At 58.4% G+C, this 13019-nt stretch overlaps 2 protein-coding genes across 2 annotated transcripts; one reads left to right on the top strand and one right to left on the bottom strand.

The window, feature by feature from the left end:
* Positions 1–469: 469 nt before the first annotated feature.
* On the bottom strand, positions 470–3467 carry VOLCADRAFT_34420 (uncharacterized protein; the record flags this gene model as incomplete). The annotated part of the gene is made up of 2 exons (XM_002953860.1): positions 470–668; positions 3328–3467. Coding segments are annotated over 2 exons (339 nt in total), but the record flags the coding sequence as incomplete, so codon positions are not given.
* A 5280-nt stretch (positions 3468–8747) lies between these two features.
* sdc1 (serine decarboxylase) lies at positions 8748–12527 on the top strand. The gene is made up of 8 exons (XM_002953943.1): positions 8748–9091; positions 9171–9247; positions 9327–9447; positions 9589–9795; positions 9964–10116; positions 10406–10587; positions 10879–11062; positions 11296–12527. Exons 1-8 carry the CDS (start codon positions 8864–8866, stop codon positions 11563–11565), a joined length of 1422 nt encoding a protein of 473 aa, XP_002953989.1. The 5' UTR covers positions 8748–8863; the 3' UTR covers positions 11566–12527.
* Positions 12528–13019: the final 492 nt, after the last annotated feature.

Raw genomic sequence — 13019 nt, 5'->3', positions numbered from 1 at the left:
CCGCTTGTTAGATTGGTCAACGCGGCCGAGGCGGCTGCGTCCTCTGCGGAAGCGCTGCTGTGGAACTTGGCCTGTGGAAGCGCGAGTGGGCGGGCCATGGCAATGGCAAGGCAAGCTGGCACCAAATGTCGTCCAGGTCATGGGGAAGCAATGGAAGAACGGCGATGAGACGGGGCAGGTGGTGTACCCACAACAAACAGCGGCATCGCACGCGGCCGCCGCCGTGGCCTTTTATGTGGCAAGACATGCCGCTTCATTCAGGATGTCGCGGGCAACCACCATTCGCAGTCGTCTCCGCGCGCTAGGTCAAACAGTCCTCTCAAACAGTCCTCGGTAGCCAGCAGCACGCAAAGTCCATCACAGGAGAGGTCCTTACTCGGCGCCTGGTCTGGCCATCCATAACTGAGAACAATAACTCACAAAATAAGTACGTAACACAGTCAGGCTTTCGCACACTTGGGAGACGCACCAGGCCAAAGTCACCCAGCTTTATTTCGCCGTTAGCACCATAGAAGATATTGGCGGGCTTTAGGTCGCGGTGAATGACACCCTGGCTGTGGATGTACGCCAGGCCTGGGCGTTGGGGGCGAAAGAGGCAACCGACATGGGAGAGACCCGAAGGATGCGAGGGAGAGGAAAGTGTTGATCCGAGCATGTGCCGTGTGAAGCTCCACATTTCACGAACATCATCCCGAGTTAAGATTACCCGTTGGCCGCAAACGGAGTAGTGTGGCGGAGGACGAGGACTCAAGGGTTGCAGTTCTGCGACCAACCATCAGGACGTGGCTGGCGTGCCAGGTGCCGTGCCGTAACCGTGCCACAAGGTATTTGGAAGGATCTGTTCAGCATTGCTAAAAGCGCCTTTGGCTGAGCACGTTGATAACGTGCTCAGCCAAATTGGTATCTTGGGGTTTCATGTGCATGTAGGTAAGGGGCGTCGTCCATACTCTGGATCCGCGGCGCCCTGGCTAACCTACCAGCCAGGATGCCCCGCAGCACTCTCCACGCGTCCTCCTCCTGCAGGGGCCCCTCCTGGAGTACCTCCGCCAGCGTGCGGGGACAGAACTCCATCTGCAAGACCCGCCACCGCCCGCCACCACCGGTCACCGCCCACCAGTACCACCGACAACACGGCCGCCACCGGAAGGGCCAGCGGAAAACGGTCAGGTGGTCGGCAGCGAGAAAAAAGCAAAAAAACGATATGACGCCGCAAGGTGCGAACCAAGTAATGCGAGTTCATGAAACCCCATACGACTTGGGAGGAGGGGTTGGCGACCCGTGGGTCACAGGACCGGCGTGGGCAGGGTAGAAGTTGTCACCGTCTTTCATGCCCCATGGTTCGCATGCTTGCATGACCGACCATACAAATAGTCACCCAATGATGGTACCTGTATGTACAACATCTGCGTGGGTGAACCGCTGTTGCTGGTCCCACTGGCCTCACGTCGACGGCCTCCTGGACGACGGCGGCGGTCACCACGCTGCGGCAATGGGAGGGCAGCGGCAGGAGACCGGGACTCTCCAAGGGTTCGGTTATCAGCCGCAGGCAACGGTGGACCGCCACTCGCAGACAGAAGGACAGACCAGGGTCCAGCAAGTGATCCGTGTTGCGATCGAGTAAACTGAGTACCCAGTACATAGCCAGCGGTGTAAACACAAACGGTACTTGCATCCCACGCCCTGTAGCTCTACCGCTGACACCGCTGCCGCGCATAAGACCCATCTTGTAAGGACAACACAGAAGGACGCTAAAAAATGCGTGCCCTTCAGGAGAAGCCGGTTGGAAATAGCTGCAGGGCGGCATGTATACCTCCCAAATCTATAAAGTCGTGGAGATAAAGTGGCCTCTCAACCTGCACACGCCGTACCTCCCGCCGCGCGCCCTGTCCCGCGCCCGCCGTTGTCGTTGTCGCAGTTGTGGCCGTCGTCGTGGTTGCAGTCGTGGTGGTGATGGTGGTGGTGGTGGTGTTCGCTGTCGTGTTGGTCTCACTGCTGGTTTCGAAACCCCGGACACCATAGCCTCCAGCACCGCTGCCACAACCACTGCCAGCAGCCCCACCGCCTCCTCCTCCCCCTCGACCTTCCGAAAACCTCGACAGCACAGCCCTCCGCGTCCCCACGCTGCCCCCGGCGTGCGGTATCGTGAGACCGTCGCTGTCGCTCTCGGGCCCTACGTGTGTCGTCCCCGTCGTGTCGGTATCACCGGAGCCAGGTCCATGTGGAGCCCCAGAACCCGACCCTGCACCGCCGCCGCCGCCGCCGCCGCCGGGGCTGGCGGAGGCCGACATCTCGGAGCAGCCGCTCTCGACGGGGTCGTCGACGCTGCTGCCGAAAGCGGACGTGAGCTCTCCAGCCTCCTCGCGCACCGGCGCCAAGCCGCTAATGTGCGCAGGGTCATGGTACTGATGGCGATGCTGGTTCTGGTGGCGGAGTTGGTGTGGCTGGGAAGCTTGTTGCCCAGCAGCCCCTAGCGCCGACAGGGGCCCTCCAGGACCGGCACCACGGCGCTGATGCTGCTGGCCGCGCGCTTGCGCCCGCTGTCGGGACTTGTCTGGACATGCAAGAGGAACAACCGTAGGGAGGCCAGTGGAGGACTCGGATAAGCAGGGGTATAACACAAGCCGTTATGCAAGGCGACGGACAGCACGCCGCACAGCTAGGGCAATATGTACCAGGGAATGGCGCTTTCCGCCCACGGCCCACCATACCCGGCTGCTGGCGCTCGAATGACGACGACTGGGCGTAGCCAAATCCCCACGCAACATCGTCTTCCTCCTCCTTGTCAATGTCGTCTGTGGCCTGGCTCTCTTCGCCGTCCATCTCCTGCTCGTCGACGTCTCCGTCTTCAAAGTACCCCCCGAGCTCGTCCTCCTCGTCCTCATCCTCGCTGCAGTCTGGACCCAAACCGGGCGGCAGGGTTTCACACCACGCCTGCAAAGAAAGGGGCACACCGCGTGACTGTGGGCTGTGTGGGGCTGCGGGAGCAGCTCCCTGGGTACTTACTACTCAGCACCGTGCAAGTCGCCGTACGGTACGTCGGGCTGCAATACTGAAAAAACCCTGTGTCTGTGTCCAGTGACACCTCGCACGGACCTCGGAACGACTCAGCCCTCGAATACCTCAGTGTGAAGCTGCTAGCCACAGAGTGCGGCCTAGGGCTTCCAATGTCGCTGTATAATGCCGAGGACGGTGGCGCCCTCGCGCACCTCACAACGCTGCGTGGGCCGTGGAGAACGAAACGCGCCGCCAACCCTCCGGAAGGCTCCTCATTTCCCCCGGGTACCTAGTCCCCGATGTTTCCGACACCCTCCAGCCCGCCCCTCGCACCCGCTTACCTGGAAGTACCGCACCACGTTGGGGTGCTGCAGCCGACTCAGCGTAGCCACCTCGCGCGTGATGCGCGCGTAGGCGGACGGCGAGCCGCTCTCTAGCTTGATCTTCTTCACAGCGTACTGCCGACCGTCCAGCCTGCAAAGGGGGCAGGCAGGGAGCAACGTGTGGTGTCCCGCGGCTGCGCAGGGCCCAACTGCTCGGTCCGTGCAACTGAGGCAACACGCCACGGATGCGATCCACCACTGGGTTCATTCCTCCCCCACCGAAGTGGACCAACGGGGCCCGCTGCATGCCAGCCGCGTCTGGAGCCTCAGGACTCTGGGCCAGGAAAAGCCCTACTCCATCGGAAAAGGACATTGGGCTCTATTCGGTGCCCCGCAACGGCCTGCGAGCCAGTGCACGCGCTCTCGTGCACGCAGCTACTACCAACTACACCACCATCATGTCCGTACCTGTTTACAGCCGCCACCACGACCCCGAAACCTCCCTTGCCCAGCCTGCGCAGCTCCTGGAAGTCCGACAGGTAGCGGCTCGCTAGCAGGCCAGCCATACCGCCTCCGCCGCTGACAGTGCGGCCCCGCGCGCCTGGCAGCTGCGGCTGCTGGTGGGTGCGACCGCCCACGGGCTGCTGTCTGTGCGAGCCCCCGGCGTCAGTCTGGCCCAACAATCCTGCGATGCTCTGGCGGTTCCAGAAGCGCGTCAGCATCTGCGAATCGGCGCGCACGGCAGCGCTGGCCCGGCCAGCTACCGCCGCCGTGGCAGCGGCGCGAATGTCCTGTCGGGAGCGGCCACACCGCGAAAGAGACATGTGCCAAATTAGCCGGTGACATGCATCCGATGCGATTAAGTCAACGCCACACCACAGACCGACGCATCGCCTCCTTACCCTTCAACACCGAAACTCCCAGGCAAAAGGCGTTGCATGCAACGCTTTGGCCCTCAGCCGTCAGTCCCCCCGCGACCCCGCCTGCCCCCACCCCCGCCGCCCGCCCATCTACACCTCGTCAAACACCCGGTTGAAGGCCCGCTCGAATAGTTGCGGCTGGCGGGTCACTAGCCAGTGCAGCCACTGCGGCAGGAGGCCCCGCCGCCGCAGGTGGTCGCATACCGCCGCGAGCCCCTTCCCCCCGGTGTCCAGGCTTGAGCCTGTGGGGTGGGTATGCGGGGCCGGTGAAACTGAGGGGGGATCCGCACGGAGGTGGCATAGCCTAGCTTAGCCAGCGCAAGGGCCTTAGCCAAGGAACGGGATCTCGTCATTGACGAGCGACAGGGCTGCGGAAGGTTGTCGCTGCACCACGTAAGGCGCGGGCGGGTGCCTCAACAGCGGCGATAGCAGCAGCAGCAGCAGCAGTCACCGGCACACTAGCGACAGCAATTATGTGCGCTTCGAAGTGCGCTTCGCGGCAGACACGACCACCCATCCATTCGCAATTCCTCACCCCAGCATCCATAGAGCAATCGACCCACTCACCCGCTGCAGCCAACGTGAGCAGGTGGCCCAGCAGCAGTGGCAGCTTCACATCCGTAGTGCCCTGTTCCCTCTGCAAAGACGCCCCGCTGACGCCACCGCTTCTCGGAGGGTAGGGGCCACTGCTCTCGCTGCCGCTGCTGTCGGTGCTGCTTTCGCAGCTCGTGCCATCCGTCTTGTCCTCCTCGCTGCTCCCACCACTGCTGGTGCCGCTGCTATCGCCACCCCGCGCCCACAACCGGCCAGGCGGGACCCATTTCTTAGCTGTATCCCCAGCGCTTGACGCCGTCACACCTGCCCGGCTGCTGTTGGGCTGCTTGGCGCCGTCGCCGCTTCCAATATTGCTACTACTACTGCTACTGTTGTTGCTGCTGCTGCTACTGGCGCTGTCGTCACGTCCTCTTGTATCGCTCCCCTGGCGCCCGTGTGTGTGAGCTGCGGCCGCTGAGGCTTTGCCAGGTCCGTCGGCACGAGAGCGACGCAGGCGGCGACGGGAGCGCTCATCAACGCTGAGGGTGGTGCTGGCGCTGCTGCCGCCGGCGACCAGGGCGCGCATGGCTCTGCGCAACGCGGCCAACAGGCATTATTTCCTCACATGACGGGACTGGGAGGTTTCCTAAATGATAGTGAAGCACCACGTATGTGTAAGCTTGGAACCCTAAATGGCATTACGGGTCTACATTACATGCCAGAAGCTATTCTCTCGTCAGCTGCCCCGCGCCTCTTACAAATTCCGATGCCCGACGTTTATGTTTTGAAGGCTTGCGGTACGGTAGACTGCCAACTCATCGTTGGCAATCTCGTAACCCACATCCCCACCAGCGCTGGATAGTCTCAGCGCGAACTACCGCTCCCATGCTCGCCACCGGAATAGCCACAGTAGCAATAGCAATGCCCAGCCACACACGCACCTGGGCAGCCTCCTCGCCAGCACGGAGGCAGGCACTCGGCGCTCGAAGGGCGAAGGCCGCACCGTGGCTGGTCCGCCACGTCCCTTCGGCTCCGGAACCGCCTCCGCCCTGCGGCCCCGACCATGAGTCCCCTGAGCCGCCGCCATGCCTCCCGACCCTTCCGTTGGGGGGCTCACCGAGGAGCCTGTGACTCCACCCGCCGCCCGTATACCTGCCTGCGGGCTAGTTCCTGCTGGCGCAGCAACGGCCGTGGGACCTGTATCCAGACCTGGCTGCGTGCCAGCGGCCAGTGCTCCTCCACCACCCCGCAGATCCCGTGAATCCGCTTTGGCAGACCCTGGCCCAGGCCCGGCAGCGGCGGCAGTGGCCGCCGCAGCCGAAGACACCTGCCGTTGCAGCTGCGGCGGAGGCGGCGACGACGCTTCAAACATGCCCGCATCCATGCTGACGCTGTCGTCCATATCGTACAGGCCGTCGTCGTACCCCCACAAGCCGCCGCTGAGGCCACCAACTTGACCCATAGACGGCAGCTCGTCGCCTAGGGACATCACCGAGGCCTCCGCGGCTGGCAAGGAACCCAACATGGAGCCCTGACGCTCCATAGAGGACCTTGGTTGTTGCAGCTCCTCCGGCCCGAGACCACCGTTACGGCGCTGCATGGAGTGCCAGAGCGACTGGCCGTATGCCTGCGGCCCGAGTGGCATGCACGGACATCGCCTCAGTCAAATAATGGCAAGCTGACCCACATACCAAATCCAGTCAAACGCAGTTATGGCGTGTCAGGCGGAGGAGCGAGCATGTTGGCACCTTCGGGGAACCGAAATCGCCCCACCGCGCAGTGGCAACTATGTCCCGCCGTGCTGCCTCGAAGGTGTTGAACCAGTTCCGAGACACATAGCCCCATCGGAGGTGTAACCCAGTTCGACAAGCTAGCCCATTCACAACCCGGAGCCCTCTTGGAGCTCCGGGAATGGAGCATTGTGTAGTACTGCAGCCTTAAGGGGCCTGTACCGGTCAAGCACAGGGTGCTTTGTGGTTCCCACCCTACCTGGTCATCAGATGCTGCAGCTGCGCCGTGCTGCTGGCCCCCGGGGCCCTGCTGCTGCTCCTGCAGCAGCCCCTGTTGTCGGCGCTCGTTGGCGGCCCTTAAAACCTCCTGACACATATCCGCAAGGTTGAAGGCACACACCTGTACAGAGGGGCGCCGGCCGTTGCCGACACGGTGATTCAGATGAAACACTCTAGAGATGCAAAAGCTGTTTCACCAAGTAGCTGCGTATTGCAGGCGGCCTCGCATCGAGCGACGCGACCCCGAGTGCTCATTCGATCCCACAGCTGACCTCCCACGAAGACCCAACTGGTGGATTGCTTGCTGGAGCCCAGCTGATCCGGGAGTTAAGCTGCGCATGAAGCCCTCTGGCTGGGAGCCAGATAGGCGGGACGAAGCAGGCTTTTGCGCCCGCTGCCAGTCACCGGAGCAGGTGCCCGGCCTACCTCCTCCAACTCCGCGTGTTCTGCGGCGCTTTCGGCCAGATGTGAGAGGAGGTCCCGGCATTCTTCGGCGGACAAGCCTTCAGGTTCCTTTAGCTTGAGGGTAACCGGCTGTGCCGGATAGTGGTGAGGGTAACTGTGCAGATGAAAGGCAGGAGGTAGGGGGCATCAGAAACAGATAAGAGGCTTTGCATAGTTGCTTTGCAGGTGGTGGGCTGTCAGCCGCTTGCAGCCAGTGTCGCTTCGCATCCCCGACAGCTCCATGCAAATCTTGCCGTGAAAGCAACATGCCGCGTACAGTTTTCAGTAATCCACCATCTTACCGGATGGAAAGTTTCACGCGGACAAGGTTTTCATCCAGCATGCCCGGGTGAGGCACGACGATAAGGTCAAATCCAAGCCCATCATGATGCTTGGAAAAGTCATCGCCAAATATGGCAGCTAGAGCAAGCACCTCCTCCTCCCTCTCCTGCCGAACACAGGGCGAAAAAATGTCCACATCGTTCAATAATCGCGCACAATTCAATTCACAACGTGCAAAAGTAGTATATGTAGAAGCACGTCTAAAAGCAACCATCGCACCGCATTGGAGGCAGTTGCCTTTTGAGCTCGGCCCTTCTTCTTTTTCTTTGCGGGCATCGTGTCACATCCTCTAAAATCAATCAGATGTATAATTACATATGTAGGTAGGAGTGCAAGGTACTTTGACGTTTGGTTACAAGGAAACCCAAGGCCAACCACCTTTCCGTACGGGATAAACAGATCGTGCTGTCTGCTGTGTAGCTGTCTTTCACTGCCGAACAAAGAGTTCCAAGATTCTTGTCCTGACAATGTTTGTAACATGCTTCATAACCTTAGGTAGCTGCATCCTATGAAAGACACGCACCAAGTAGGCGTGAAGCAGGGGAAAATATGGGGCCTTCCCCCTTGACCTCTGAATTCGACAAGATAACAGCTAGAAAGTTACGCAATCTTCATAGGTAGGTAGCTAGCCCGCCCGTTTCCTGGGGATTTTGTTATGATGTTGAGCGCCATATCAATGCGCTCACTTGAGCCCGACCGTGCCCGCCTGCCTGCAGCCACCTGCTTGCTAACCAGAAGTACAATTCCAAGAAAACCACAGACCAGCAGAACCGCAATGCACACGATCCCTACAGACTCCGCCCCGACCTTTATCAGTAGCAAAACGCACTCCACCGGCCAGGCTAGCTGCTTTCGACTCCCTTTTGAGGGTGCAGCCCATAGATAACTTTGAAAAGATTGACCTTTGCGGGCACTTATGAAACGAAGGTTTGCGTGCTAATGTGTCAAACGAGCCGTCTTGCACGTCCCAACCGCCACAAGTTAGGCCGTACGCTGTGTCCCTGTGTTGACAGTGCTGCGTTAAGCTTGGCTGTTGTGTTAGTGTGATTTGGAACAATAAAACATTACAGGTGTCCATGTTATATAGCCGCAGGCGAGCAAGCCGTACTCGCTTACTTGTACAACCGCATCTGGCATCTTATAACATCGCATTTCTACAAAATTATTCTCTAACTCTGCACAGTAGACCAGAGGACGTTTGGTAACTTCCTTAGAAGTTCGTTCCTGTTAAGCACGTTCTGATTGAATTGCTTTGACCTTCGGACCGCTGACTTCTGCGCATCATCGCACCCGACAAATGGACCCAGTAGAGCTTGCCACGTCCTGCGCAATGCCGCCAGTGCTTTCTCGGTCTGCTGTGACGGAGCAGCCCAAGACGCTCCGATCCGCTCATCTGAAGGTGGACACTTACAACGTCGCGGCGGTGGCACCCTACCAGGCTATGCCGGTCGCTGGTCCAGTTATCACGCATCATAAATCTACTGCGCTTCCCGTCATGGAGCCTCACCCAGAAATGACCGAGGAGGTAGGCGGCGCCCGCGCTTCTCGATGCGACGCGTGTGGTTTAGCGGAGGCAGAGATGGCGTATGATTGCGTCTGCGTAGGAGCGCGAGGCACGCATTGCGGAAATGATTGGCAACTATATGAAGAAGCTGGCGGAGCGTACGCATCATCATATGGGGTGGGTTTCCTTCGGCTGGTGTGTCTTCTTTGGACCTCAGGGAAGCCCTGATGGCTGCCGTGTGCTTGTATCTTTGTAGATATCCTTACAACCTGGACTTTGACTACGGGCTTCTGGAGGGTCTTACGAAATACAGCATCAACAACTTGGGCGACCCATTCATCGAGAGCAACTATGGTGTTCACTCGCGTGAATTTGAGGTATGGATCCGCAATATACGTACGTCTGAAAACCATATAGAGCTGGTGTGCAGGGATGGTTGAGGTGCTGTTGCAGGACCAACTGTGCTTGGGTTAGCGAGCACCTTTGGTGGCTGAGTTCCCACGCTAGTCCCCGCACAGGTCGGCGTCCTCAACTGGTTCGCACGATTGTGGGAGATTGACGAGGAGGAGTACTGGGGGTATATCACCACCTGCGGCACCGAGGGCAACCTACACGGTATCCTGGTGGGCCGTGAGAACTTCCCGGACGGTATCATGTATGCGTCCGCTGAGTCGCACTACTCGGTCTTCAAGGCGGCGCGCATGTACCGGATGCAAGCTGAGAAGGTGCGAGGGCTGGCCGAAAAGGCTTTTCACTCCCGGTTGCTGCTGGAGCTCGACGTCGTGTATGGGGCACGCTTGACCATCTCAAAGCAGCACGCAAAGCCTATCAGAAAATTGCGTCATACACCTTACGTGATGGCAACGTTTGTTTTGCTGTGGTTTTTCTAACAGATTTCGACGCTGGAAAGCGGTGAGATCAATTACGAGGAGCTGAAAACCGCCCTTATAGCAAACCAGGGCAAGCCCGCCGTCCTAAACCTTAACATTGGGACGACAGTAAAGGGCGCAGTTGATGACGTGGACCGCGTGCTGGAGGTGCTTAAGGTACGAGCTGTGTGGCTTGGGACCCCGTAACTGAGTTTTAGGGTTTTCATCACCGCATTGGATAGGGCGGTTCAGAGCGGGTTATTTCAACTTGAGTGCTGTCAGGAGCCAGCTTTCGATGAGGGAGCCCTTCCGCCCTGGATGTGCTCTGCAAAAGGGTCTTTTTAGATCGACTGCGAAAGTGTTGACATGGGTTTTGTTGCGCCCATGCCGGCCTTTCCTACCGCCTCACTCCTACGGTCGCAAGCACCCAACTTCGTGCCTTGTTGGTGCCCGACGGCCATTGCAGGAGGCGGGATACAGTGAGGACCAGTTCTTCATTCACTGCGACGGCGCGCTCTTTGGCATGATGATGCCTTTCTTGCGCCGTGACGCGCCCATGGTGACATTCAGGAAACCCATTGGATCGGTGTCGGTGTCGGGCCACAAGTTTGTCGGCGCGCCCGTCCCGTGCGGTGTTGTCATCACCAGGTGAGCATGTCGCCGATGGCGGGAGAGGCGAAGAGACATACTAAGTGTTAACGCTCATACGCATCTGAAGCCAAAGTCCGTGTAGCCAACGGGGAGGGGCGGACCTGGAGGTCATATAGCTTGGAATGTCGTCGCCGCAAACACACGCACGGCATCGTAGTTGTACCTGACGCAAGGTGGATTCCTTAGCCCTGCGGCCTGCGTTGCAACCCAAATGGTAATGTGCCGATGCTCAATCGGCCTAACTGATTGGGTTTGCCATTTCTAATATCTTCCCTGCTGCCTCTTAAGGTTTAAGCACGTCATGGCGCTTTCGTCAGATGTGGAGTACCTCAACAGCCGGGATGCCACCATTATGGGCAGCCGCAATGGCCATGCCCCGATCTACCTGTGGTATACCCTGACGCGTAAGGGTTACGAGGGCATGCGCCGTGACGTGGAGCGCTGCATGCGCAATGCCCACGTCCTGAAGCAGGTGAGCAGGCTCGCGTGCCGGACTGTTGAAAGGCAGCCGCGTTTACAGGAAGCCGTGTAGCTTTACGGCTATTGCCAAAAAGTATGTAAGCCGAGGGAACCGGGGCCAAAGCTTCCTCATACTCTTGGAGCCGTGCAACCGGCTCACCTGCACTGCCTTCATTATGACAGTTAACATGCAGGTCAGTCCCGGCGACTCCTGGCTAATGACCCTGCCCCGTCCGTGGCTTTCAGATGCTGGAAAGCGCCGGCATCCGCACCATGCTCAACGAGCTCTCGAACACCGTCGTGTTCGAGCGGCCCAAGGAGGAGGCTTTTGTGCGCAAGTGGCAGCTTGCTTGTGAGGGAGATATCGCGCACGTCGTGGTGATGCCCAACATCACAGTCGAGAAGCTGGAGGAGTTCGTAGCGGACTACGTGCAGAGCAGAGCACGCGTTGCGATTGCGGCAGCCAAGCGCGTTGCCTGTGAGGCAAAGGCAGCGGAAGAGGATCTGGACGCGTAGTGGGACTATGTCGGCGGCCCTGTCAGGGCCCCCGTGGTGTCAATGTGGGCAGTTACACATTGCATTGTATTGTATTGAAAAGAAGGTTTCATTTGTGTTTGTTTGGGGACGCATTGTATGCTTCCTCATCCCTTATGCGTCGTGCGAATGCATGCGGATTAAGCAAGGGATGCTTCCGTGAGACCGTCAGAGAGCTTGCGGGCCAGCAGGTCCACGTGACTGCCATGCGGCAAGATTGCCGCTCACCCCATTGATGGATGCACTCCCTGCAGGCATACGAATGTGATAGATGTTATGTATTTGCAGGATTATGCGATGGAAAGCGAGCTTCTCCTTATGCCGGTTAACTTGAGTGCTGATGACCATTCTTGCTTGCATCGTGTAGTGTGAAGCCAAGGCATGTACGCACAGTCTCCCCCCGGATAATTTAGGGCATAACGCCATTTCAAGGGCCTGCGAAGACATTTTTTGCAGGTGCATTTCATATCCCTTGCTTTCCTCTTCGGAGGTTATGTACGAGCGCTTTGGTCCATGTATCATGGGCGGCGTACAATCTGCGGCACTGCCATAACTGTCCGGATTGATGAAATCGAGTCGCAAAGCCATTGGTTTGATCTAATGTTGAGAGTTTTTTTCCTTAGTGATGCACCATGAGCCCTATGGCTCGGTAACCGGGTCCGGTAGGGTGGGGCTTTGGTAGGGTTACCGAGCCTTTACCCTACCGATAGGCTACCCTACCAAATGGTTACCGGCTGGGACAAGACTCGGTTGACCGTAATGGAATGTAAGGGGAAGTGCTTAACCATGCATGAGAAGTGCCTTGTTTTACACCTGGTTCAGTGAAGCGACCAGACCTGCCTGCGGAGCTGTTGCGTGCTACTGTGCTGGCTGGTGCATGCTGACAGATAAGTATTTTCCTAGTTAGGCTGCCCTTGAGATTTGATTTTTAACATACGCTGTACAAAGGTGAATTTCAAAACGTGAATCAAGTTCACAAACAGCTTTAAGATCCGATGCTCGTCATTTCACCTTTGGGTGGAATGACAAGCATCCCTAACTTAGCCATTCATACGCGACGCGGCCCGCCCAGTACTAGTCTTAATGAAGAGCTGCCGGTCGGTACAGTAACCGACAAGTTGTGGAAACGGTGAAAAGCATCCACGGCGTGTGGAAACCGTGAAAAGCATCTAGGAATTGTCCAAATTAATTGGAAGTGTGTATACGGGGTGAAGAGGGCTTGGTGTCGTACAATATGGCCGTAATTGACCTGAGCTGTCATGATGTATTTGAAGAGCACATTGAAGGAACCTGTTTGATAAGGCCTCTCCTAACCAGCAGGATAGGAAAGGTTACGCCATGCGGTCGACTAGGTCACGTTGCTAGCACCGATCATGCTCACCCACAACGACCGTCTGTCGTTTATACGATGCCGATGGATTGTTGGCCCATGCAAT

This window comes from Volvox carteri (genome assembly GCF_000143455.1).
Source record: "Volvox carteri f. nagariensis unplaced genomic scaffold VOLCAscaffold_39, whole genome shotgun sequence".
In the NCBI taxonomy this organism is placed as follows: domain Eukaryota; kingdom Viridiplantae; phylum Chlorophyta; class Chlorophyceae; order Chlamydomonadales; family Volvocaceae; genus Volvox; species Volvox carteri.
This window is presented reverse-complemented; position numbering and strand designations above follow the sequence as displayed.